Source organism: Elgaria multicarinata, chromosome 11 (assembly GCF_023053635.1).
Source record: "Elgaria multicarinata webbii isolate HBS135686 ecotype San Diego chromosome 11, rElgMul1.1.pri, whole genome shotgun sequence".
Taxonomy (NCBI): Eukaryota; Metazoa; Chordata; class Lepidosauria; order Squamata; family Anguidae; genus Elgaria; species Elgaria multicarinata.
The window spans coordinates 31,400,723-31,427,978 of NC_086181.1; the positions used below are offsets into that span (position 1 = coordinate 31,400,723).

Here is a 27,256-nt window from a genome sequence, read left to right on the forward strand (position 1 = left end):
GTCTTGCTTTGTGGCTAGGGTTATTGTGGAGCCAAGCTATATAAGCAGCAGAACCACACGCTGGATTGCACCACTTCAGATTACTAGTGGGCAATTGAATATTTGAATGCTTCCCGCCCCCTATAAAAAAGCCCCACACAAAGTATGTTAGAGGAAAGAAAGGCCAGAGCCCTTCTCCTTAACATGCTCATTTTTATACGCTGGGGTCATTAAAAATACAGTTGCACCCTTAAGATCTGAAGTGGGGAGATTCCACTTCAGCAAGAACTGCACTACATGATCCTCCTGGTCATTTAGTTCAGATGTTCATCATCCACGACTTACCTAGCCTTTCAGTCTGGGCTGCACCCTACGACAAGATAGCTGAATCAGGAGTCTACCCAAGAGTCAGGAAGGAATTCCTCCCCATCCACATCACCCCCCACCCCCAGATCTGACTGACAAATGACCCAGAAAAGTCTCTGCATGCAGCCAGGAACTTGATTTGCTTCCTTGAGTAATATGAAGCTTCCTTATTGCATACTGTAATTTTGATTTTGTATGATAATTCATTTTTTGGGGGAGAAACATAAAGATCTGGTTCAGACATGATTCTAACCTCTGGTTTATTTAACCCATGGTTTGTTGCCCTACCCAGGGTTTATCTGGCAGATGATCGAATAAACCGTGGTTTGTTTTCTTAATCCCTAGATCGTTTGTTTTCCTCCTTCTTCACCTGTTCCCTCCCTGTATCACAAATACCTTTGCAGTGCCGAACTACTGGTATGTAGAATGGCTGGTTGTTGTTGTTTTATCACTCTTGCCTGCTGTTTCTGTTGCCTGGCGAAATAACCCCGATTCTGGATTCAAATGTAATGATGAGCCATGGTTTTAAATAACCCATACATAGTTCACAATCCAACAATAAACCATAGGTTCTCTTTCTGGGTTGTTCATTGTTAAGTGTGGCTTGGTTTGCACATCACAACAACCCAGAGTTCAACAACCCATGCATTAATTAAACCATGGGTTAGTGTTATGTGTGAACCAGATCTACTGTGTAGGTCTGTATCACCAGCAAGCAATATGTGGGGTTGTATTGCTACTGCTGGCAAATACTGAAATGGCTGCTAGTGGAGGCCTGCTGTGAAGTTTGTGGAGAGACCTGATGAATAATTAGTCACAGAGAAACAGGAGTGTGGTGGAATAAGCTCATGATGATACCGTGGCTTATGGGACATGTTTGGGAGAGATGAAAGATAGAGGTGCTTACCCTGAACATATTTAAAGAAGGGGATATAAATTCTTACAATGAATAATAAATTGAGTGGGCTTTCATGGTGGTCAGTCCACACACTATCCGGCAAATACGACGAAGCTAAAAAGAAACAAGAAAAAGCAGTGAAAAAGCAATATTCTAACCTGAGGATGAAAAACTGCATTGTTGATGTTGGGTGAGGAAGAGCCAACATACCAGGTCTGTTTTATTTAGGGCTGGTTTGGTTTAGTGTCCACCACTGTGTGACACCCATCTATTTTTACTCATGGAGAGGTAAATGGAGTACCAGATGAGCTCCTGACATCTTGTCAAACCAGCAGCCAACATCTTGGTGTTCTACAGACTGGTGTTTGGCCAACTTAAGACTTGTGGATAAAATGGTCTCTCCTGTTCATTTGTATTCTCCGTTAAAAGCTTGCTGCTGGGAAAAGCTATTTCTTTGGCCAAATCATACAGCATTCTCCTGGGGTCAAACATCTTCCTGGCTTATGGAATGAAAAGGGTGGAAAGCATTAAGTGATTAATGGATAAAAGATTAAAGACAAAGAGTGTCTGAGATCATTTGAATCCTTCCACTCAAATTCATGGATGGCCAAGATCTGTGACTTTGCCAAGCTAGGGCTGTGCCCATTTCTGTCTGCCTGGTCACCTGTCCCCTTCCGTTTCATAGCCCCAATATCTCGCCTGGGTTACAATTTCATTTTCCAAAGGCCTGTGCGCCCCCACCCTCCAATCCCATCACAGCATTGCCCAAACTTAGTAAACTTAACAACAGGAGGACAGGGGTTTAATGCTATCTTTCTGTTTATATAGGGGCTGTATTTGGATTGAGAAATATGAGGAAGACGGGGGCCTTAGCTAGACCAGGGTTTATCACGGGGCGAACCCCGGGATTGTCCCTGTGCATCTACATGATGCACAGGGGATCCCGGGATCAGGGAGGGATCATCCCTCCCTTGCCCCGGGATAGAGCACTCCCCTTTGGGCCCGTTGCTGCGGATTTACTCGCGCGGAGCCAGGAGCCGCGCTGCGCCCATCGGGGGTAGGGTGGGGGGAGCGAGGAAATGAAATTATTTTTAAAAGCACCTACCTTGAGCGCACGAGCGTTCGTGCGTTCCTCTTCCTTTAAAAATAAAAATGGCGGGCGCAACGCCTCTCTTACTGAGGTCGTTGCGCCTCGCGTATAAACGGAGGAGGGATCTCGCGTTAATAGCAACGCGAGAACTTCCCTCCTCCGTCGCGGACTATCAGGTAGGTCTAGCTAAGGCCTGGGATGGAAGCGAGTGAGACATGGGCCTAATTTATACCAAGCAGGATATTGCACTCTGAAAGCAGTATGAAAGCGGTATATAAAAGGCAGGAGCCACACGACTGCTGTATTGAAGTGCACTGACAACTGTTGGGGCCCACGGACGCATACCATATACCGCTTTCATACTGCTTTCATAATGCTATATCCTGCTTGGTGTGGCTCCTGCCTTTTATATACCACTTTCATACTGCAATATCCTGCCTGGTGTAGATTAGGCCATGGACGGTGGGAATGTGAAGAGGATGGTCTGTTGTTCAAAGGCATCGTTTAGGTTGCAGCGCTATGAGAAGGGTGGGGGGGGTACTGTGGGAGGAACAAGTAGGGAGCGCTTCTGTTGGGTTGACGCGCCCTCCCGCTCAGGGCGTGGCTTTGGCTTGAGGGGTTTGGCCTTCCATTTCAAGAACATGGTTTCCTACTGTCTGTAGGTCTATCAGTCTCCTTCTCCATCCCCTTTATGCAGCTCATGAAAGAGGTTCTTGCCTACAAAAGCACACGTCGCAGTAATGGCAGGGCCATGCAACACAGCATGCAAAGATTCTGTGCCCGAACACCCTGATCAGCTCCCCGTAAGCTACAGCTCAGAACAAGATGTGGTTGCTAGTAGACGGTTCCCCACCAGTACGTGAATCTTTCTGTTGCTCCAAAGGAGCTCCACAGAAGGGGGGTAGTGCTGGAATGGGCAGCTGGTGACCCAAGCACCAGATTGAGCCCCTGAAGTAGGCCACCTGGTTGAGGAACAAGCAGATGAGAAGCATTGCTTCCTTTTGCAAGCCCAGTACTCTCTCTCTCTCTCTCTCTCTCTCTCTTTCCTTCCCTTCTCAGACCTGAGCTGATTCATATTCTGGGGCAATGGGTTGTCAGGAAGAAAGACTGTGGGTGGGGGGAGTGGGTGGGGGAGCAATGTCAGACCACTTGGGGAGAAAGCTTGGTCCGGCACTATTCTTCCCCACCCTACACCCCCGGCCACCATTCAGAGTAACCCATCAGCAGAACACGTTGCCTAGCGGAGGTCTGTCAATTTGAGCCCCAAGGGCTATTGGCTGATTCCTTTCTTGGTTTCATTCTCTCCTTCTCCCTGCCTGTCCTTTCCTTCCTCCCCCTTCCACTTGCAGGGGGAACGTAGAGGCCCTGCGAGATGAGCCTGCCCCCGGGCACCCCCGCTGCTAGGATGCTCTTTGTTATGGCTCTGGCCTGCGCCAGCCCTTTCCTGGACCTGCGGCGGCGAACCATCAACATCCCCATCATTTTCAGTGGTTCGACCTACACGCCTGACAGTGCCCGGTTCTCGCCCGAGGACTTCCGCAACTTCTCCATGGAGATCAACCCCATCCCGGTGGTTCTGAATGACACCAACCCTCGTAGCCTCATTGTGCGTCTCTGTGATGTTCTCTCCTCCCTGCACATCCACGGCGTTGTTTTTGAGGACGATACGCGTACAGAGGCTGTGGCCCAGATCCTGGACTTTATCTCAGCCCAGACCTCAGTTCCCATCATTGGCATCAACGGAGGATCAGCCATTGTTCTTACACCCAAGGTAAAGTACCCTCCTACGTTCTATACCCTTCCTGAGACCCATGAGACACAAGGCTGTGTTTCTCTGCACTGAAAAAAAAATGCATTCCGAACTCTGGACCTAACCCAGTTCTGCAACCTGAATATATTACGGAAATTTACTCACTCATGGAAATCTGCTTAATTTGCATACAGATGATCGCAGAATCCACCCTTTTTTAGTACAGAACTTAGGATACTTCAGTTCAGGATGGTAATGTTTTAAAGTGCAGGACATATAAAGCTGTGGTTACATGGAAGGGCTTTGTTTGGGATGGAGGGACGCTGGGATAGCAATAGAAATGTCATACATGTAAGGGAAGGGATTGCATTGCCCCCCTCTTCAAGGTTAGAGGAGCATTAGCAGATTTGACAGGAGGACAGCTTTCGTATAATGATTTCCTGCACATGAGCACTTTTGGAATTATTCCTGTGGAATACAAGGGTGGAAAATGTTTCATCAGAACTGAAAACCAACCTTTATTCCTTGACTAAACCCATTCTGAGAGCTCTCCCATGCCTTGATTGGATGGAGACTGGACATAAAGGAGGGGGGCGAATAGGGACCACTGTTCAACCCCGTCTCTTTTGCCCCCTCTCAAATCCAGGAGAAAGGATCAACTTTCCTGCAGCTGGGCTCCTCAACCAAACAACAGTTGCAGGTGATGTTTGAGGTTTTGGAACAGTATGATTGGACAGCATTTGCTGTCATTACGACACTGTTTCCTGGCTATGAAGATTTTGTAGATTACATCGAGGTCCTGACCGATAGCAGTTTCATTGGATGGGAGCGCCGCAGCACTGTGACCCTTAACCTCACCGATGACCCAGACGGGGCCCGCCTCAAACGCCAGCTCCGGGACATCAATGCCCGCATCTGCCTTCTCTACTGCTCCCGCGAAGAAGCGGAAAGCATCTTCCGTGCGGCTCGTGAAGTCAAGTTGACAGGCCCCGGGTACATCTGGTTCATGGCCGGTGCCAACTTTGGTAGAACTGAGTACATGCCGGATGAACTGCCGGAGGGTCTCTTCATGGTGCTTTCAGCAGGATGGAAAGACGACCTCTACCACAGGGTGCAAAATGGGGTGGCCATCATTGCCAAAGGGGCTGAGGCTCTCTTCCAAGTCTACGGCTCAATCCCAAAATTCAACAATGACTGCCGGGCACCCAACCTCACCCAATTCAACGAGAACTTGCATCGGTCAGCAGGGAAAAAGGCTTGGGAGGTGGATTTTAGCTGGAAGGGTGGTGGAATGACGAGAAAAAGGGAAATGCTGTTGTCCACAAAGAATGCACAGTGCATCCGAGTTGTGCCCACACCATTCCTTCCACTCCCCTTCCGTTCTACCTTTCACTTTATAATTACATTCCTCAAAGCATCCTTCCATCTAAAAAAACAAAGAGCCTTGTGTGACACTTTAAAGGCAAACACATTTATCATGGCATAAAATTTTGTGGACTAGAGATGCATCTGATGAAGTGGGCTCTAGTCCGTGAAAGCTGGTGTCATAATAAATTGGTTAGGCTTTAAGGTGCCACACAGTGCTTCGTTGTTTTTGTTGCAATGCAGACCTACAAGGGAACCCTTCTGGAAATTGCTTCCATCTGCCTACCAAATAACCCCCACATTAATTTCTCTTCACTTCCATCCATGAATCCTGACTTTCTCCTTACTTCCTTTCCTCCATTTGTGGATTCTCTACATATCCACCCACCCCACATGCCTACAGCAACCTGTCTCATTCATTTGTTCACCTTGAGCCACCCCGTTTGCTGACCCTCTTTCCCATCATGTCCCCATCGTCCTTGCTTTACCCCCTGCTCTTTTGTTTTCCTGGTTCATATCTCCCCATACAGCCTGTCGTAACTCTAGCCCCATGATCACCCACTGAACCAATCACACATAGGAACATCTGAAGCTGTCTTATACTGAGTCAGACCATCGGTCCATCCAGTCCAGACTGGCAGTGGCTCGCCAGCGTTGCAGGGAGGAGTTTTTCCTAACTTACCTGGAGATGCCGGGAATTGAACCCGGGACCTTCTGCATGCAAAGCAGGTGGTCTACCACTGAGCTATGGGCATCCCCATCATCCATCCCCACTGTCACCAATCTCAATATGGGTTTAAAAGGCACTTTTCCTTCTTTGCTTTGCTAGGCCCAAGCAATAGCTCTCCAGTTACTGGGTCGGAAATGTCAGGTGAAAGCCTTGGGGGTCAGTCTTGGGGACAAAGGCAAAGGGGGAGTGAAGATGGGATAGCAGTACATGGAGGGCGAGCTTTAGGTTGACACTGAAGAGCTCTCCTCATGCCTTTTCACAGGTACTTCATGAATGTTACCTGGGGTGAGAAGGATTTCTCCTTTAATGAGGATGGGTACCTCATCAATCCATCCTTGGCTGTGATCTCCCTCAGCAAAGACCGAACCTGGGAGGTGGTGAGTTTGAGGGAGGTTTGGCGGAAAGGTTGGTGGGTTGGGGAGGAAGCTTGATGAGCCAAGGGGGAGATGATTTGGGGTCAATATGACCTGGTAGTACTGTGGCAAGCGAGGGCTGTGGGGAAGGTGCATTGTTGACTTGGGGTCATAATGGAACAAATGTGAATCTGAAAGTTGGAGAACTGTTCAAGGCCCATAAACACTGAGAGCTGAAAGACCAGCGAGTCCCAATCCCCTGCTACTCACATGCCAGCACCCACGGGCACAATCAAGACTGCAGATGCCCAACAGAAAGGAGCCAGAGAAGCTTAGAGCTCTGAATTACTCATGCAAGCAAGTCAAGGTGAACCTACAGGGAAGGCCACGCCCTGTGCGGTTTGCTACCCCGTCTGACAGGGGTGGTGGGAGCATCCCTGACTCCAGGTTTCACGGTTGCTCAGCCCTGGACTGTAAGCAAAGCCCATCCACTGAATCCTTACGAAGTCACCTAACATCCTCCCTCTAGGTTGGTCATGGAGGCCCATGAAGAAAGGGGGACATAGAGAGGTGATGTGAAGGGTGGGTGTGATTTTAAGGTAAGGATTTGATGGGAAGTTTGCTGTAAGTCTGGAGAGAAGTGTACTTTGCCAGGGAGTGGATGGGGTGGGTGTCTTTCAGAACTGTGTGGGTGTATATGTGTGTGTGTGTGAGAGAGAGAATTCGGAGATTTTTCCTAAATGGGACCAATACTGGTGGGTTGGCAAGAATTTGGAGAAAGGTTTGGGGTGTATCTAACCTCTTCTCTATGCCCCGGGAGGCAGGTGGGAAGGTGGGAACGTAGAATCCTGAGCATGTCACGGTACAGAAAATTCCTGCAACCTGTCGACGACAACAAGCACCTCATGGTGGCAACCCTGGAGGAAAGGCCCTTTGTGATTGTGGACGACATTGATCCTGCCACAAAGACCTGCATCCGTGACTCAGTGCCCTGCCGCCACCCACTCAACCGTACCAACAGGTATTCCAGCGACGCCGGCCAACTTTCCCTCCTACGTGGGGGTAAAGTTTTCTTTGTTTTTACCCTTAGATCCTGCTGTTCCTTGGGGAAGTTCAGAGCAGCTTGCGTGGGGTTCCCAGGGATCTCCCATCCAAGCACCAATCAGGTCCATGCTTGCTTGTTTGTTTAGTGTTTCCATTTATGTCCCGCCTTTCCTCCAAGGAGCTCAAAGTGGTACACCTACTTCCCACCACCCCGCTCCATTTTATCCACAGCATAACTAGCCCAAGCTCTCCCAGTGAACTTCATGGCCAATTGGGGGATTTGAACCCGAACCTACCTGTTCCTAGTCTGCCACTTTCACCACTGCACCACGCTGGCTCTTGTTTACCTTCTGCGGGTCTCCAAAACCACTCGCTGAGTTCCTTTTTCCCTTTCTTGCCCTGTTCACACAGCAATCACTTGGAGAAGAGATGCTGCAAAGGGTTTTGCATTGACATTCTGAAGCGTCTGGCTAAGACTCTGGGTTTCACCTACGATCTCTATCTCGTCACCAACGGCAAACATGGCAAGAAAGTGAACGGCATGTGGAATGGCATGATTGGAGAGGTAAGCTCCTTCCCTCTTGGAGGAGCTAAGAGGCTGGGCTCCCACAAAACCTCCTAGAACCCTCTGGATTCTATTCGACTTCCAAAGAACTAGAGAATCCTGGGTAAAAATCAGCGACTTGAACTCCTCTTGAGAGAACTCACAAGTCCAGCCCATAGGCTGTCTAGATATTATATTTGAAGGAAAGGACTATTTGAGCAGTGCATCAACGGTGATTGTAAGGGTTGCGGTTCATCTGCTTCATGTGTTATGGGAGGGTTGCGCTCTAGCTTTATGACTTGCTTCCAGACGAGGGTTTTGTTGTGCAATTGCCCAGCCTCATTCATGGAATTTGACAAGAGGTCTAAGCCTCCTGTGTTTTTCCACTCCTTCTTCTGTTAAGGAGGAAAAGATGGGATAGCTGCGCTAAGCCATTTGATTGGTAGTGCTAGGAGCCCTCTGTCTGGAAGGATCTTCTGACAATTTCTGGATTCCAGTTCTCCCAGTGCTTTTACACACACACACACCCCTATGTTGTGGGGTAAGGCAGACAGAATCTTCTGCTCTCGCTCCAGTTCTAGGGTGGGTTACGCTGTCTGGTCATAACCAGAAAACCTGTCACTCATTCTCTCTCTCCCTTTCTCTTTGTCAGGTGTTTTACAAGCGAGCTGACATGGCAATTGGATCCTTGACCATCAATGCGGAGAGAGCTGAAGTAATAGATTTCTCTGTGCCCTTTGTTGAGACGGGAATCAGCGTCATGGTATCCCGTAGCAATGGAACTGTTTCACCTTCTGCCTTCCTAGGTGAATTCCCATCCCCAGAATGGGGCAAAGAAAAAAGCAAGTAGGGGTGGTAGCAGGTGGTGGGCAAGGAGCTGGCCAGATATTCTTGGTCCAAAACAGAATGCCTCATGGGATAGGATTCAGGAGTCCTAATCCTCCCCATTCTCTCACCTATTGGTTTTAACATAGGAATGTAGGTCGTTTCTACACCTGCCTTTTTTCCAGGGATCGTCCCGGGATCATCCCTGTGCATGCAAATGACACACAGGGGATCCCTGGAGCAGGCAGGGACGATTCCTCCATTTTCCTGTGATAATCCTTAGGTGTAGAAAGGGCCCCATTCAGTCTTCGGAAGAAAGGTCTCCTAAGAGTTCCCTTTATTGCTAAGGTTGGGTCTTGGATTTTTTTATTGTTCATTTTATTTTAGTATTTGTAATCCACCTTAGGCAATGAAAAATGGCAAGAAGGGATACACATATTTTAAATCAATGAGAAAAGTGTTTTACATAAAATTAAATCTTAAAATGGACATACAGAATGATGGGCCATGGGGTGAGGAGTTGGGAAAGAGACCCGGGAGAGCCAGACACACAGAGCTTGCCCATTTGTGGTGTCCCGGGAACCTGCCAATATGTGCCCTTGATAATCGCATAACTGCTGTTCACACAGCACTTAGGATCACAATGGAAGTGTGAGCTGAGGAGAGGGGGAAACTGCGTTTTTTAGCAGGAGCACATTGTGATCCAAGAACTTAAGAAGAGCCCTGCTGGATCAGGCCAAGGGTCCACCTAGTCCAGCCTTCCTCAACCTGGGGCGCTCCAGATGTGTTGGACTACAACTCCCAGAATGCCCCAGCCAGCTGGCTGGGGCATTCTGGGAGATGCAGTCCAACACATCTGGAGCGCCCCAGGTTGAGGAAGGCTGATCTAGTCCAACATTCTGTTCACACAGTGGCCAAGCAGTTGTTGACCGGAACCCAGGACACGGTGCAACAGCACCCTCCCACCCATGTTCTCAAACAACTAATATACATAAGCATTCTGCCTCTGATACTGGAGGTAGCACATAGCCATCAGGACAAGTAGCCATCGATAGCCTTCTCCTCCAGGAATTGATCCAGCCCTCTTTTAAAGTCATCCAAATTGGTGATCACTACATCTTGTTGTAGAGAATTCCATAGGTTAACTAGTGTGAAGAAGTACTTCCTTTTATGTGTTTCCTGAATGTCTCACCAATTACCTTCATGGGAAAACCCTGGATCCTAGTATTATGGGAGAGGAAGAAAAATGTCTCCCTATCCCCATTCTCCACACCATGCAGAATTTTGTACACTTTTATCATGTCTCTCCTTACTCTTCTTTTTTCCCAAACTAAATAATCCCAGTTGTAACTTTCCCTCATAGGGGTAATTGTTCCAGCCCCTTGATCATTTTAGTTGCCCTTTTCTGCGCGTTTTCCAGCTCTCAAATATCGTTTTCTAGGTGTGGTGACCAGAACTATACACAGTATTTTTAAGTGTGGTCGTGCCACGGATTTTTATAAAGGCAGTATGATATTGGCAGTTTTATTCTCAATTCCTTTCCTAATTATGCCTAACGTGGAGTTTGCCTTTTTTACAGCAGCCGCACACTGGGTTGGCATTTTCATCAAGCTGTCCACCACAACCCCAAGATCTCTTTCTTGGTCAGGCACCACTAGCTCAGATCTTGTCAGGTTATACTTGAAATTGGGATTTTTTTTTTGCCCCAACATGCATCACTTTACACCAGGGCCACAGCTAGACCTAAGGTTTATCCCTGGATCGTCCAGGGGTCAAACCTGTTCATCTAGGTGACACACAGGGGATCCAGTGCTCAGGCAGGGGCGAACCCTGGATGATCCTGGGATAAACCTTAGGTCTAGATATGGCCTTGCTTACATTTGCCTTTTGGATGCCCATTCTTTAATCAGTCACTGATCCATAAGAGGACCAAATGCTGGGAGAATGTGATTTCCTCCAAACAGAACTGTTGTCTTTTAAAAAAGGAAATGGCAAAACTCCCAAGTTAAGAAATGTGCAATTTTAGGAAAGATGTTGGGATCTTTCATTACTGAGTAATGACTTCACACAGTTCTGGTGGTTGTTGCACTTGTGTAGATAAGCCCTTGGAATGCTCGGGGCTCCTTCACAAAACTGCAGTTCCCTTGAGAGGAAGGTAAGATGGTAGATCTACATCCTGTTTTTACTATATTCCTTTTGGAGCACTCTTAAATCAGCTCTGATAGGCTGTTGTGGGGTCTTCACATGCCTTCAGCTTGCACAGCCCCATGAGTGTTGAGCGAGTTTAAAGCCGGCTTAAGATTATTGTGCAGACACAGCTGTAGGTTAGAAAGGTGTAAACAAGCATTGCTATTGTTTTAGGAGGCCCTCAGAGCCTCGTGTGGCGCAGAGCGGTAAAGCAGCAGTTTCTGCAGCTGAAACTCTCCCCACGGCCTGAGTTCAATCCCAGCGGAAGCTAGTTTCAGGCAGCTGGCTCGGGTCGACTCAGCCTTCCATCCTCCTGAGGTCGGTAAAATGAGTACCCAGCTAGCTGGGGGAAAGGTAATAACGACCAGGGAAGGCAACGGCAAACCACCCCGCTATAAGGCCTGCCAAGAAAACGTCAGCGAAAGCTGGCGTCCCTCCAGGAGTCAGTAAAGACTCAGTGCTTGCACGAGAGGTTCCTTTCCTTTCCTTTCAGTGCTAAAGGTCCACGTCCCCCCACTAGAGCCCAGCTGGGTTGGGCCCTCCACCATTGCGGTCCATGTTTCTCTTCCCACAGAGCCCTACAGCCCTGCTGTCTGGGTGATGATGTTTGTCATGTGCCTGACTGTTGTTGCGGTGACTGTCTTTATCTTCGAGTATTTCAGCCCAGTAGGCTACAATCGCAGCCTCAGCGCCAGTAAACGTGAGTGCAAATCAGCTTGAGGGAGGGGCACGGGTGGGGAACCGGGTGACAAGCAAGCAAGGCTCTCAAGCCTCCGCAGGAAAGTTCAGCCTTTGATTTCTATCCCCCCCCCCCGCCCTCCCCATCCTGCTTGCTAGGCACTGGAGGCTCCAAGTTCACCATTGGGAAGTCCATCTGGCTGCTCTGGGCTTTGGTGTTCAACAACTCTGTGCCTGTGGAGAACCCCAGGGGCACCACCAGCAAGATCATGGTGCTGATCTGGGCCTTCTTTGCCGTCATCTTCCTTGCCAGCTACACAGCCAACTTGGCCGCCTTTATGATCCAGGAGGAATATGTAGATACAGTGTCTGGGCTCAGTGACCAGAAGGTGAGGAGAAGGGAGGGCTTGAGGGGAGAATAATACATGTGGGCCTCATCTGTTTCCCTTCCTGTCACATCTGTCTATCTAGACATATCTATCTACTACATGTACACACAATTTCCCATCCGTTCCATCTTACCAGCTCTCATTTTTATTCTGTTTATTCAAAATGTTCTTTTTCTTTTCCACCACCAAAAAGCAAATGAGGCGCCAGGCATGAAGCTTGCCCCCGGAGCAAATTAAACACCACCACTTCTGTTATTTTAAAATAAGGCAGCAAAGATGTAGGCACGGAATACTGAGCCCCCTCCACACACACACACACCTCTTCCACAGTGTTTGACTAATGATGAAAGGAAAGCGAGGAAAACTGAGATAAATGTATATTCATAGACCTTATACAGGTTAAAGCAAAAAAACCAACGAACTAGGAAGTCGTGTGCTACTGGTACACTTTAAGGCTGAAAAGTAGAGTTGGGCCTCCGTTTATTCCGCTCTGTACATTTTCATCAAAACGTTTCCTGACAAAGACGTCAGGATCCTGCAAAGTCTGCTTGCAGTGCCTTAGATCTCAGCTGTCTTTTACTTGCAAAAGAGTCTGCCTTGTAAGGGGACTCTCTTTTGATTGAGCAGCTCAGGTTTTGCAAGGTTATTTTAAATAGCTTGTGGAGAAGCTATCTGGCTGTAATCATGCAAGCTCAGCAACTGTAAAGCTTGCCTCAAGCGCCAGTAGCTTTGAGGAAATGCCAGGGAAGGTGAAACTGCCTAAAACAAAGGCAAAGGTCAGACTGGAAGGCAGGCAGGCAGCTGTACAATTGCATGTGTGTCCCGTCCCCCCTCCAAAAATGCAAGAACTGACAATGGAAAGTTTTTAGGGAGCTCTGGACCTGACTGGGATTGAACCTGGGACCTTCTACATACCAAGCAAGTGCATTCAGATCACAGTTCACATTCTCTAGCATATGCTCTACCATTGATTTATAACCCCTCCTCTGGAAAAAGTGCTAACAGGTTCTAGTAGACTGCCCATCTGCACACCAGGCGTGTTACTCATGCCACATTTTATATTTGCTAGAATTGACTGTGGCACTGAAAACAGATTCCAGGACTACCGTTAAGCCCTGATTGCTATTTAATTTAAAAAATATTGTACTCCACCTGCCCATCCCAACAAAACCCATCTAAGTAGCCTTCTGGTAGCCATTAACTAATTTCCGGTGTGGATCTGTGTCTTCCCTTAAGAGGTCCATAGAAGGAAGATCCTGTGAGCGCACGCATGCGGGCAGGATTAAGAGGTGGTTGACCTGAGCAATTGGGCTCACATACTTGGTAGTTCCACACAGCAGTCCACTGGGATGCCTTGCTGGTGCCCAGCATGCACCGTGTGTATTTATAAACCAGGACGTGGCTGATTATCCCTTGGTAATTAGCTCCTGACAAACAACCACAGCTGTAAGGAAGGGGGGGGCGCGCAAACTGGACCAGCTGTGGCAAGGCGGTCTGGCTCCAATTGAATCCCTTTCGTTAAGAACTAACGAGCTTGGATGTAATTAATGGACGTAATTAACGCCCAACACGAAACACAATCGCAGATAAATATTAAAACAGCTCAGATTAACAAACTCGTACTGAGTAGGGAGCAATTTGAGGGAGGGGGCAGAGGAAGAAAATCTAGGCAGAGTGTGGAGAGCAAAATAAAGGGCTTTAACAGTACAATCCTGTGCACGTCTACTCAGGATGAAGCGCCACTGAGTTCAATGGGGCCTACTCCCAGATAAGTGTATATTGGATTGCGGTCTTAGTGTTGTAAGATTTCAGAGGAGGAGCCATGTGAGTCAGTTGCAACAAACACAAGGAACAACCTTACAGCACCTTAAAGACAAACAGATTAATTACAGCATCACCTTTTGTGGACCAAAGCCCACATTACACCACTTGCCCTCTGATTTTGCCACTATGGTCAATTGTGGTCCTGAGCCTAATTTCACGTAGCCTCTGGCCTAATTCTGAAAGTCCTCTGCAAGCAATCCCTTCAGACCTTGGGGAAGAACAAAGTGGTGTTCCTCTGGTAGCCTGCTTTGGGCGAGTGTGAGGGGTGGGGAGAGAAACAGGGTGACAGAAAAGAGAGTGAGAAATGGGGGGGGGGCTGAGAGAAAGTGAGAGAAGGGGGGCAGAGAGTAGCCAGAAGGAGCGGAAGTAGATGAGAATGCAAAGGCAGAATACGAGGATGGAGAGAAAGAGAAATTCTACAACACCAAGAGCCAAAAGGAGTAGTGTGGTACCTTGAAAACTCACTTGTTTATTGTATACTAGCTGGTATGCCCGGCGTTGCTCTGGTCCGTGAATAATGTTTATAACATTTATTTGATATATAATAGATTTCTATGCAACTCATTCATCTTTAGGTTGGTTGGTCTGGCCTCCCACCCAAGGTATGCTGGGAATTGTAGGCGTAAACCTACGTTTGTTATTAAATTCTTTAAAACTACTTAAAACCCCAAAATTCATGTTTTTAGATATTTTTTTTCTGATCCATGTACATGAAAACCTATCTGGGTGAACAGCATTAAGGCAGCACCATATGTGCAAGTGCGTAAACATTTCCGGACATACATGACACACACATACTTTCCGCTTTATAGGTAGAGATCAGGCTTTTGTATACTAGAGCCTGTTTTGTCAGGTACATGAAGGGTGGATTTCTAGTTTAGACTGCAGGGGCGGGGAGCCTTATTTCTGCCAAGGCCACATTCCCCTGGGGGGAATGATATGTTGAGGACCACATGCCAGCAGTGGATGAAGCCAGAACCAAAACATAGGTAGGGCTAGACCCTTCTGTCTTTCTGCCCTCCTCCTTCGGTCTCTCTTCCTGCCATCCCCTCTCTTCTTTCCAACCAACCAACCTAAAGATGAATGAGTTGCATAGAAATTTATTATATATCAAATAAATGTTATAAACATTATTCACGGACCCGAGCAACGCCGGGCATATCAGCTATTATACAATAGAGTTTTCAAGGTACCACACTACTCCTTTTGGCTTTTAGTGTTGTAGAGTTTCTCTTTCTCTCCATCCTCATATTCTGCCTTCGCATTTCATCTACCTCTTTTTGCCCCTTTTCCCATTTATTTCTTTTCGGTTCCTTTGTCATACACATTCTCCTGTCAAATTCCAGATAATCTGCACCAATCTCCCACCTTCTTTTCTCACTTTCTCCAGGCACTTTTGTCTAATGGCTTTTAAGCCTTTCGACACTTGGCAGCCTCCTTCCATTATCCCCATTTGGAGGAAAGCCAGCTCTTCTCCCCCCCCTCCCCCGCCCGATTGCTGGCTCTCTGATTTTTGTCCCTAACTTGGGAAGCATTTGATTTTTTGCTGTTTCCTCGCTTCCAGTTGCCATATCGAAGGGCCCAGTTGCCCTAGGAATATCAAGGAGGCACTGAATTGGCTCGGAGAATTGTTCCGTGGAGCCAATTTTGTAATGCTCGAAACATGCCAAAGATGTTTTTCTCTGTCCGCAGCCTTCTTGAAGCGGTCTCTTGTAATAGAACAAACAGGCTGTCTCTGCCCTTCATATTTCTAAATGTGTCCCAGTCTATTTCAGTATTGCTGATCTCTCTGTGCACCTCTCTGTCAACAATCCTCTCTGCCAACTGCTGAATCCGTCTGTACCCAGAATTACCTTTTCATTACGTCCGTCTATTTATGAGTCTTATTCCTGGACTCTGTCAGTCTCCATCTTGATATTTCCCTCTAAAATCTAAATAATTTGTTCTGTGGTGGGTGTTTTTAAGTTAATCACCGGCAACAGAGAACTTTCTAGAAAGCCTTCTTTCAATAATAATTAAAAACATGTTATCAATAAAACAATAATGACAACCAGAGAGCCTTCTTCATTCCCCCTTTCCCTAGAAGTATCTCCACATTATGTCATGTGTATTTTCAGACCTTCTCTATGGGAAGTGGTCTGGAGAAACATACTTATGGCACCTGTGTTTTTTCCATCTTTATTTAGTTGCCTTTCTGAGGGTCAAGCTACACATTACAGGGAAGCCCTGTCTTTATTTATTTTTTAAAGCTCAAAAGTAGTTTATTAATTTATTTATTTATTTTATTACATTTATATACCACCCCACAGCCGAAGCTCTCTGGGCGGTTTACAACATTAAAGTTGTGATGGGTGGGGAATTGGATTAGGGCAGATGCACTGGAGGGTGGGGGTCTTTTAACCCTTTCTCTCAGTATTATTATCTCTATCAGAATAACCTTCCGTAGCTCAAATGGATAGCTGTAGCAGCTTTGGAGGAGATTATTTCAACTGGAGAACACACACAAAGGGGGAAGAGTTACCTACCCTATGCTGCTTTTAAACTTACCCCAAATCCCCAGATATTGGGAAAGCCAATGTCAGAGCTCCCAGATCAGGTCTTTTTTCAACCCACTTCAATTGGGCCAATCCACATGGTTCCGCTGTTTGCATCTGAAAAGTACATTTGTTTCAGTCCACGTGACTTTTCTCATGGTAGCGCTCTTATTTTGGCAAGACTGTATTTTTCAAGCAACCAAACCCTAAACGTGCTGATAAAGCACAACCTGTGAGGTTAACTGTTACACACAAATGCATAAAACTGACCCCCAAAGCCATTTTTAAATGAAAAGCAGCTTTGGAAGAGGATACTTTAGACCGGTGAACAGACAGCAGGTCAGGGGGTACTTAACCCTCTCCCTGCCTACCCTTTTTGTGTCCTAAGTCACACAGACACATAGGGCCTGTTCAGACGACACACTAAGCCGTGATTAGGCTGCTAAACCCTTTTCCCAGCAAATGGTTAGTGAGTGTGTTTAAACCATGGGTATATAGCCACCATGGTTAGGAATGGTTCATACAGCACACTAAATCATGGTTCACACGACACGTTAAGTCATAATGTTTAACCACGGTGGCTTAGTATGTTGTCTGAACATACATATAGTTCATATAGTTTTTCCTTTTGTTTGATTCCAAAAACATACTTGCCCAAACATTCTCCACTCTAAATTCTCCACTCCCAAAGCTGTGCGGTTGTTGTTCTAATTAATAGTGCTCATATATTTAAAAAAAAGGTATTGGGGCTCAGTTATGCACACTCATGTGTAAAATTTAGTTATCCCCTTATGCAAAACTCACTCAATGAGACATACCACAGGGAGTTTAACTTCAGCCAATATTTATAAGTTCACTTGGGTTGTGGCCACTCCTGATGCCTTGTGAGAAATGAAGAGAAACGTCATGATTATGTTCAGGGAGACACCTTCCTGACTGCCCCCTCCCCCAATCCAATCCATCTTTCTAACCAACCTCACAGGGCTGTTGTGAGGATAAAATGGGGGACCTTCCTCAGATCCTTGGAGAATGGGATAAAAATGAAGTAAATTAAGACAATCTATCCACACGCTTATTCAAACACAATATTTACCTAGCCATCCATCACCATTTGCATTTTCTTAGCTATCCACCCACTCCTACACCCATCTGTCTTGCCCATCACACACATAGGGTGCTTCTCTATATCCCGAAATTATAACATTTGGGGAGGTGATCTCTCTTCTAATGCCAACCAAATGTCAACTTTATCACCCAGCTGATTGATCGTGACAATATAGTAGCCCAAAATGAACTCGGACGGAATTAAGAGCCTTCTGTCCTTGCTCAGTTTTCATTTCTGGGACTGGAGTAGAAAGGGGTGGCGGAAGATCCAGGTGAGCGCTCTTCTTCATGCTCCATTGTCACTTTCCCACCCTTGACAGTTCCAGAGACCCCAGCATCATTATCCACCTCTGAGATTTGGCACTGTTCCCAACGGAAGCACCGAGAAGAATATTCGGAACAACTATGGGGAAATGCATGAATACATGGGAAAATACAACCAGCGCAGTGTGGAGGATGCACTCCAGAACCTACAGACAGGGTAGGTGGTGCGGGTGGGGGAAATGATGGTGATGATGGCAGGAAGGGTGAGGCCAAGATTCCCCCCCCTCTTCTGCCTGTATGTCTGAACTTTTCATCCTAACCCCCCCCCCCCGTCACCTGGGGCACATATTCTGTGGCAGGCCCAAAAAGTGGCCCCACACACTCTCCAACAACCTTTCCACACAATCTATTCTTATCCCACACAATGCACCCATGAAGCCACATGTGGGTTGAAGTTGTGTGTGGCTTGCTCTCTCCAAAGATCCTTCAGAAAGCAGGGAACTGGATGGAACTGTGTGTATTAGCTCCACGTTAGCATCCGATTCAGATTCAGTGCTAGACTCAACTGTGCACTTTTGCATATACTCATGAGCTAATCGCTCTATATCAGCAGATTTTCCCCTGGACTCACAAGCTCACATGATGATTTGTGGTAGACAAATCCCTGTGCACATAGGGCGCAATATTCACTGAAGAAAATGCCATGCTTCCTTTCTTGCCCCACCAGATATGGAACGTTAATTGCTGTGACGAGAGCCGTGTGAAATGTGATTTGTGGGAGTGTCGTGGACTGCTGTTGGATGTTGCTTGCGAAATGGCTAGCTTTCATACCCACACTATTTTGTGACCTTGTAACAAGTTCATTCGTCTATTTTCATTAAGTAAATTTTAATCAATTTAATAATATGAGCTTGGTCAATTAATCAGTGAATTAATTAAATCTGCAGAAATGTGCACATGAGAAAAAAAAATAGTTCTAAATGGAAAAGAAGCATACGTTCTTTGATTTTTGATAATATGCACATATATTGTAAAACTAGTATCCTCTTAGAAGAGGTGTTCCCCTGTTGTTAACAGGCAAGAAGGAATGCCTCTTCCAACATGCTTGCCATGTGCAGTTTTGATAAATACTTTTATTTAAAAAGATTGATGTAAAAATCCACTACCTTATTAACTGTGGACTCCTTTTTAGTCAATCATGATGTTCCTAATCAATTTAATCTAACCAATTAATCAATGAGTTTGCAACCTTATGCACACTTACCTAGAAGGGAAGCCTCACTAAACACAGTGAGACTGGCTTCCAAATAAGTATGCAGAAGACCATGCGATAAACAGTGTAGTCCTTTTTAAAATTATTATTCTTTAAACGGTTTGTACACTCCTTCCCTGAATAATCCAGTGAACAAGTGCTTGTCTAGCACTAGTAGCTGCTCACACCAGCAAGAGAGCCTCCCTACTGTTTCTTACAACAATGCTTCTGTGAACTTCTATGAATTCCTATGGACTCATTTCATAAATAAACCAAATAAGACAAGCCCACAGTGAGGCATTCAGTGAGGATTGAGCTGCATCATCACGCTGTTAACGAGACTTCCATGTGGGGTTCTTCTATTTGTGGGCCTTTGTGACTTCAATATTATTTTTCACGGATGTAGGAGTGCATTATAGGTTGAGCAGCCTTTTTTGGGGGGAGGGATCCCTACTGCTATTGGAATGGCTGAGTTATAGTTCTATAATTTACCATTTAATCCTATGTACACAAGATCAAACCCAGACACACTGCTAACTAACCAAGATTAACAGCCACCCCTCACGATTATGCATTTCCTACTCTGTTGTGGTGCCCACCATGTGGAATGATTTCCCCTTTGAGATCAGGTGGGCTCCGAATGGGGAGTGTTTCCACCAACAATTTAAGACATATTTGTTTCCCCGGGCGTTTTCCTGACTGCTAGCATTGTCAGCCACACTTGGTCATTTTAATGAGATATTTTATTGCTTTATTAATTGGTTTTATGCGATCCTATCATGATTTTATTTCGTGAATGGCTCTGAGATTTTTTTTAAATGACAATTTAGATAAAGAAATTTTCTGAAATAAACACGCATTTAAAAACAAAAGGGAAAGCTGCTTTTAAAGCACACTATTGCGTGGCAATCACAATTGGTTTAAAAGTGTGATCTAATCCACATTGAATGTTTTTGAGTGCCTGTTCCAAAACAGGCAGAGTTGCCCACAGGTTATTTTATTGGTCCAAATAGTTTTAGTAGTCAGATAACCAAAACTGCAGTGCTGAAAAGATGGTGAGCTCCAGATTTGGCCAAGCAGGTTCTATCCACAATGATTTCTTAACCTGATTTTAAATCTGCTCTATCAGTTCCTGGTGTGGCTGCAATCCTGCACCCCTATAATTTATTTATTTATTACATTTTTATACCACCCAATAGCCGAAGTTCTCTGGGCGGGTCACAAAAATTAAAACCATAATAAAACAACCAACAGTTTAAAAACACAAATACAAAATGCAGTATAAAAAGCACAACCAGGATAAAACCACGCAGCAAAAATTGATATAAGATTAAAATATTTATTTATTTATTTTATTACATTTCTATACCGCCCAATAGCCAGAGCTCTCTGGGCGGTTCACAAAAATTCTCTCTGGGCAGTTCACAAAAATACAGAGTTAGAACAGTAAAAACTAAATTTAAGTTAAAATTAAGTGTTAAAATACTGAGAGAATAAAAAGGTCTTCAGCTGGCGATGAAAGGAGTACAGTGTAGGCACCAGGTGGACCTCTCTGGGGAGCTCATTCCACAGCCGGGGTGCCACAGCGGAGAAAGCCCTCCTCCTAGTAGCCACCTGCCTCACTTCCTTTGGCAGGGGCTCACGGAGAAAGGCTCCTGTAGATGATCTTAAGGTCTGGGCAGGTACATACGGGAAGAGGCGTTCCTTCAAATAACCTGGCCCCAAACCATTTAGGGCTTTGAATGTCAATACCAGCACTTTGAATCGGGCCTGGACCTGGACTGGCAGCCAATGAAGTTGTAAAAGGACTGGCGTAATGTGGTCTCACCAGCCAGTCCCTGTTAGTAAACGGGCTGCCCAGTTTTGTACCAGCTGAAGTTTCCAGACCGGCTTTGCCTGGCTCTACCCTAGGGGCAGGCAGATTTTTTTATTTTATTTTTTACAGTGAAAAGTCAGCAACCCTAAAAAGCAAGGACGGAGTGAGTTCTGGCCCTCTTCACATTTTTAGCTAGTCCTTTTTGATTCCCTTCAGGGGGCCACTTATACTGTGGCCTTGCCTTCTTCCATTTGGGCTGGCAGCCCTCGGGCCATTTCAACTGTGGTGGAATTTCTAAAGGTCTGACCGTTCCACCAATCATCTACTCCAGAATTCAGTGCTTTGCATGATGCTTTGCACGTATGCCACTTGTCAAGTCCTTCCCACGCTTTTAATCGGTGGGCTGCTCTTTGACTTTTGCTTTAAGTGAGTCTTTTGTTTTTAAACATCACTTGTTCACACCCACCATAACTTTGCTGTGATGTGCAGTGTGTGTGTGTGTGTGTGTGTGTGTGTGTGTGTGTGTGTGTGTATGGTTCACAGGGAAACAGGGCTGGAGACCCCTCAGACTGACCCTATGCAAAGTTAGGGATAAATAGTTGTCATCAATGGGCTCTGCATAGGACTGGTCTGTTTTTAGGATTGGGAGCATAGAGGGAGCAAAGAGGGAAGCATAGGACGGAGGGGGAAGCATGGAACCAAGGTATCTCGGAGAAGGTGGGTGAATACGTGGAAGGTAAATAACAGGGGGGGAAGCAAGATAAAAAATGGAGCAAGGCATGTACTGCAGTTCTAGCACTACATAAGAAAAGCTCTGTTGGATCAGACCAAAGGCCCATCTAGTCCAGATTTCTATTCACCCATTGTCCAGCCAAATGCCCCAATGGGAAGATGTCAAGCAGGAGGTGAATGCAATGTAGCTCTCCCACTCACGTTGCCAGTAACTGGGATCCAGAGGTATACTGACACTAGAGCTGATATATAGGCATCATAATTAGTAGCCATTGATAGCTTTATCCTCCATGGATTTGTCTAATCCCTGCTTAAAGCCATCCAAGTGGCCATCCCTACATCTTGTGGTAATGAATTCCATAATTTATTAATGCTCTGTGTGAAGACGTCCTTCCTTTTATCTGTCTTGAATCTCCCACGATTCAGCTTCATGGGATGAACCTGGGTTCGAGTATTATGAGAGAGTCCTGTCCATTTTCTCCACACCCTGCATAATTCTATACACCTCTATCATGTCTTCCTGTACTTACCTTTTTTCTAAGCGAAACAGTCCCAGGCGTTGTAACCTTTTCTTAGAGGGTGTTTGTCCCAGCCCCATGATCATTTTGGTTGCCCTTTTCTTCACCTTTCCAGGACTCCTTTCCCCCACAGGCCTATTAAACATATAGCCTATGCTATATAACTATGGCTGAAAACGTTAATTGTTTTAATGGGAAGATTAATCAGTAACATAATAAAAACTGTGCCCCCTGGTTAATTGGTCAAACTCTGAATAAACAAAGGCTCAGCACTGTTGAAGGGTATGCTGCTGGGCAGGCCACACAGATGTGTCAGCTAGCTGCTAGCTCCTGCCGGTGACATTCGATGACAAAGAAGAAAGTTAAAGTCGTTTTTCCTTCCAGTTTGTTACCCAAGCTCATCAACATTTGCCTCTCAGAACAACCACTATGGGGCCCATGGGTTGTCAGGGGCATGCTGCCTCCCACCAGCTTCCACTTTGCAAACAACCCAGGAAAGCCTGAGTTGTTTCGCATGACATCTGAACTCAGCATTCTGGGTTGTTTCCTCCCTCAACAACCCAGACTTTTAATCGAGGCTGTATTGTTAGGTTAAAACTCTAGGTTGTTTTTCCCTCAACAAGCCAGTGTGCCAGGTCTGTATGTCACACTAAACAACCGTTCCTGGGTTGTTTGCTAAACTGGATGCAAAGCAGAAGCAATGCACAGGTGGGAGACAGTATACAATGGGTTAATTAATCCATGGTTGGTCATTATGTGTGAACTGGCACATAATTTCCATTTATCAATAAGAACCATATGCATTTGAAGTCACCATGCTCTGTAGAAATCAATAGAATCATAGAATAGCAGAGTTGGAAGGGGCCTATAAGGCCATCGAGTCCGATCCCCTGCTCAATGCAGGAATCCACCCTAAAGCTTGTCTCTTCCACAGTACTGATGTGTCTTGAACCTTTTTATTTTTGAAGCCATTTTGGTGTTAATATGTTACTGTTACAAGAAATATCCAGATATGGTATGAAAGGAAACTTGTTAAAGGGAGCCTCTCCTTTAAACTATATTTATTTATTTTATTATTTATTTTATTACATTTATATACCGCCCCACAGCCGAAGCTCTCTGGGCAGTTTACAACAATTAAAAACAGTAAACATCAAAAGTATACAAAAATTTAAAAACCATCAAAAACATAAAAAACAGTATAAAAACAACAGTATCCATTTAAAAACAACAATTCTGGGATCCGTGTAACTATGTAAAAATGTAACTATGAATGTTAGCATTTGTTTGTTAAATGATAAGGTATCTCATACTTAAATGATAAGGTATCCCATACTTAAAGAAAGCTGGCCCCTCCCTCAAGATGCTCAGTAAGGTGCCTTCAATTTATTTGTAATACGAATAAGTATTTACACCTCATCAATAGATCAGTTTAAAGCCAGACAAATCAAAGATGGAGAAATTTTTAATCAGTTACCAGCCTTGCAGATAGCCCAACCACTTAATCCCTGCAGGTGCTCTGCTCCACACTACACCCATCTATCTGTCTCTGCCTGTCTTGTTTGTCTGACTGCAGGAAGCTGGACGCCTTCATTTATGATGCAGCTGTCCTCAACTACATGGCCCGCAAGGAAGAAGGCTGTAAACTTGTCACCATAGGAAGTGGGAAAGTCTTTGCCACCACAGGCTATGGCATTGCGCTGCAGAAGGGATCCAAGTGGAAACGGCCCATTGACCTGGCCCTTCTCCAATTTCTGAGTGATGGTAAGGCCTAGCTGCATGCCAGGTTCTAAGGACGGCACTGAGAGGATGAGCTAGGAGCCAGGATGCCTGGGTTCTTTGGAAGAGTAGCAAATGAGGAACTGGGAGGTGGAGAGTATATTTCCTCCAACAGCTGAGTGAATGGTATTCTCTCTGTCTCTCTCTCTCCCTCTCTTCCACCAGACAAGGGTTGTCAGGGGAGAGAGTTCAGAAATAAAGGACATTCTGGAGTGAGGAGTGTCTGAAATGAGGGATATTTATTATTTATTATGTTCTGTGGATACTCTTGAATAATTTGCATTGGAAAAGAGTCTTGGACTGTCTAGTCCCAGTTCCTGCTGGAAGGCAGGCTCTACCTATCAAGAATGAACAACAGCTCTAAATAAGGGGCATCTGGTGCCCATTCCTCAGACAGACATTTAAAATACTTCTTAAAACATCACGCCCAGTACCAAACTGCCTGCCTGCCTCTGGCCTTATGAATAGGCTGTGTTCTCTGCTTGGACTGGTGAACAAGAGCCTCCCTCACATGTGTGGTATTAAAACCCAGGGCAGGCGGTGGCTTGGCTGGATTGCAGGGCAACTGCTTTGGAGAAACGGAGCATTCCTTGCCCTTAGCTAGAAAGTGGATTATGATCCCAATTGCCCTTGCCTGGATTTTCAAGTTTAGTTAACACAGATTCGTTTCTTTTTAACACGCTTTAACTTCGAATAGGTGCTTGCTATTGGGGTGGTTAAATATAGCATTATGTCCTCCCTGAGTAAGGAGAGATGCAGGGGCAGGGCTGCATGGTTTAGTTTCCTTTGGAATGCACCAGAGACATATGATCCCTTTTTAATAAAACCTGTTTGATCTACAGATGGAGTATAGTGGGAGCAAATAGGCCCTCCTATTGCAAGCAAGAATCCACTAATCCCGTATCAGACACCCAGAGAGCAAGAGCCCCTTCGCTCCAAACTGCTTTGCCTTTAGCCAACTCACAGCTCCCTGACTCCCTGGCCTCATCTACACCAAGCAGGATATTGCACTATGAAAGTGGTATATAAAAGGAAGGAGCCACACCAAGCAGGATATAGCAGTATGAAAGCGGTGTATGATATGTGTCAATGGGTCCCGACAGTTGTCAGTGCGCTTCAGTACCACTATAAAGCAGTAGTGTGGCTCCTGCCTTTTATATACCGCTTTCATACCACTTTCAAAGTGGAAAATATCCTGCTTGGTGTAGATGAGGCCCCTGACTCAGTTCAAAAATGCAAAATGTCTTCTTGCTGTCTCCATTACCCTTTCCCAGATTCTCTCATGGGTGTTGCATCCCCAAGGCCAGAGAAAGTTTCAATGTCCTTATGGCTATTAAGGCCCATTTGTCAAGTCCCTAATCAACCACCAGTTTGTCAGGCAAAACCATAGTGGTAGGTTCATGTATGTTAATCAAGAGAGCCAAATTCATATCTCTAGCAAATCTGTGAAGTTCGACCATATTTTAGTGCATGTTTATGTGTGCATGGAGGAAGGAGTTTCCACCTTAACGGGTTTGCTGAGAGGATTTCTGGCCCCAGAAGTAAACCCCCCACCCCCACCCCCCAATGCCTGAGAATCCGCCTGTGCATCGTCTCCTCTGCCAGGAGTCCAGACTGTGCTCACAGTTGCCCCACCCAGACCACCTCTCAGCAGCCCTGCAGATTGATGAATGTGAACAGATGGTGATGTTTTATTCTGGATTAATTAATCCAGAGTGGAAGTGAGTGGGAACCCCAAGAGAGCCGTGGGGCCCAGCCAGTTCAAGCAATGAGGTCAGGGAGCCAGGACTCCTGGGAGAGGAAGCAAGCCTCTGTGGGCTAGACTCAGAGCAAAGGCGATGGGAGACAGACATCCCGCTTTCTATTTCTAGCTCCGGGGATAATGAACAGACACAGTTCTGGTGCGTTTGATCTGAGCAGAGGAACCTGGGTTCTGCCTCTGCTGCTGCTAATGGGCTCAGTCTGAGGCTCTAATTGCTGTTAGCCAACAGCCTTGCTTCGCCTAATAGGCCTGTCTGACTCTGGGGATCCCCAGGAGAATGGGGCACGGGGCTTTTCCCGCCCCACTAGGGCATGCCAGCAGCCATTGGGGATGGGGCTGCGTTTCAACTGGGCCACCCAGTTTCCACGACGCTTAAATCATCTTGCTTTTCTCGCATCAGTTAAGTTGAATGAAAAAACAGCATGGCTTTCTCCCCAGCTTTCTGCGCTGCATTATTCAGAAATGAAGCATTCCAGACACAGAGGCGTTCTTTGCTTCCGTTGTGAAAAATGCCCTGTGAGGTTCATGATGTGTAAAAGATTTGTGCGGGGGAGAGGGCGACAGAGTTGCTTTGTAGAGTTTGGGTACGTTACAGTGAATGCCCCAAATATGGTGGTCAATGTGATCAATTCACATGGAAATGCTGAGTACTTCAGATGAATCTTGTGACTTCTACAAACAGACACATTCCCATTTTGGGGACAGGCTCAAGTGAACACTGATAATCACCATTTGGTGGTTGTCACATTCTCCGGGCTATCTCCAAGTTACTGAATGTTTGCCACGTTTGTTTGGGATGTCAACATTCACAAGTGACCAGGTTCCAGACATTCACTGTAACATATTTACTGGAGAGCATTTGTTGGCTTGTATGTACTCTATATTCCAAAAATGTGCATACAAAAATGAATCATCCAAATATAATATAATATATATATGAATGATCAATGTTTAAAACTTACTTCAATGGTAGGTTTTTGTCTCAAAGTACTTCAGGATATGTAACACGGAAACATTCTGTGTGTGTGGAGGGAGGGTATATAATATATATGATGAATGGTTTGTATCACTCTCCCTGTCCATCTATTTGGAATTCTTCAGTATGTTGGTGTATATAAGTTGAATATGTCCATTATGAGGGGTATCAGGGTATTCAAGTGTTTTGGAAAGTCTGTGGGTGTACAAGAGCACATGTGCAGACTGTTGCACGCTTCCAGTGGCTTATTTGAGGAGGGGGAGAGAGAAACAGTTGCCTAGCAACCCACCCATTTGTCAAATCATACTACCTAAACCTCTGGACTACCTTTTACACTACATGCACAAGATCTTGGTATGATGCATTAATTAATCCGGAAAAACAACCACTGCATGGCTCCATCCTTGCAGTCGCTAAATTGGATTAGGATTCATAGACATGCATGGCAAAGGGAGGACAAGAACAGTCCCTCACAAGCCCAACAGCTAGTAGGGAAG

The 27,256-nt window shown here is 45.8% G+C and overlaps 1 protein-coding gene across 1 annotated transcript in view; it reads left to right on the forward strand.

Moving 5' to 3' along the window:
• The window catches only part of GRIN2D (glutamate ionotropic receptor NMDA type subunit 2D), a 60,108-nt gene that overhangs the window by 25,975 nt on the left and 6,877 nt on the right, over positions 1-27,256 (forward strand). The window contains exons 2-11 of the mRNA XM_063137652.1: positions 3,683-4,104; positions 4,730-5,322; positions 6,441-6,555; positions 7,356-7,552; positions 7,987-8,140; positions 8,772-8,925; positions 11,706-11,831; positions 11,969-12,198; positions 17,981-18,141; positions 23,819-24,006. Coding sequence (XP_062993722.1) covers positions 3,706-4,104; positions 4,730-5,322; positions 6,441-6,555; positions 7,356-7,552; positions 7,987-8,140; positions 8,772-8,925; positions 11,706-11,831; positions 11,969-12,198; positions 17,981-18,141; positions 23,819-24,006 — 2,317 coding nt within the window. The 5' untranslated portion in view covers positions 3,683-3,705. The remainder of the gene's footprint in view (positions 1-3,682; positions 4,105-4,729; positions 5,323-6,440; positions 6,556-7,355; positions 7,553-7,986; positions 8,141-8,771; positions 8,926-11,705; positions 11,832-11,968; positions 12,199-17,980; positions 18,142-23,818; positions 24,007-27,256) is intronic.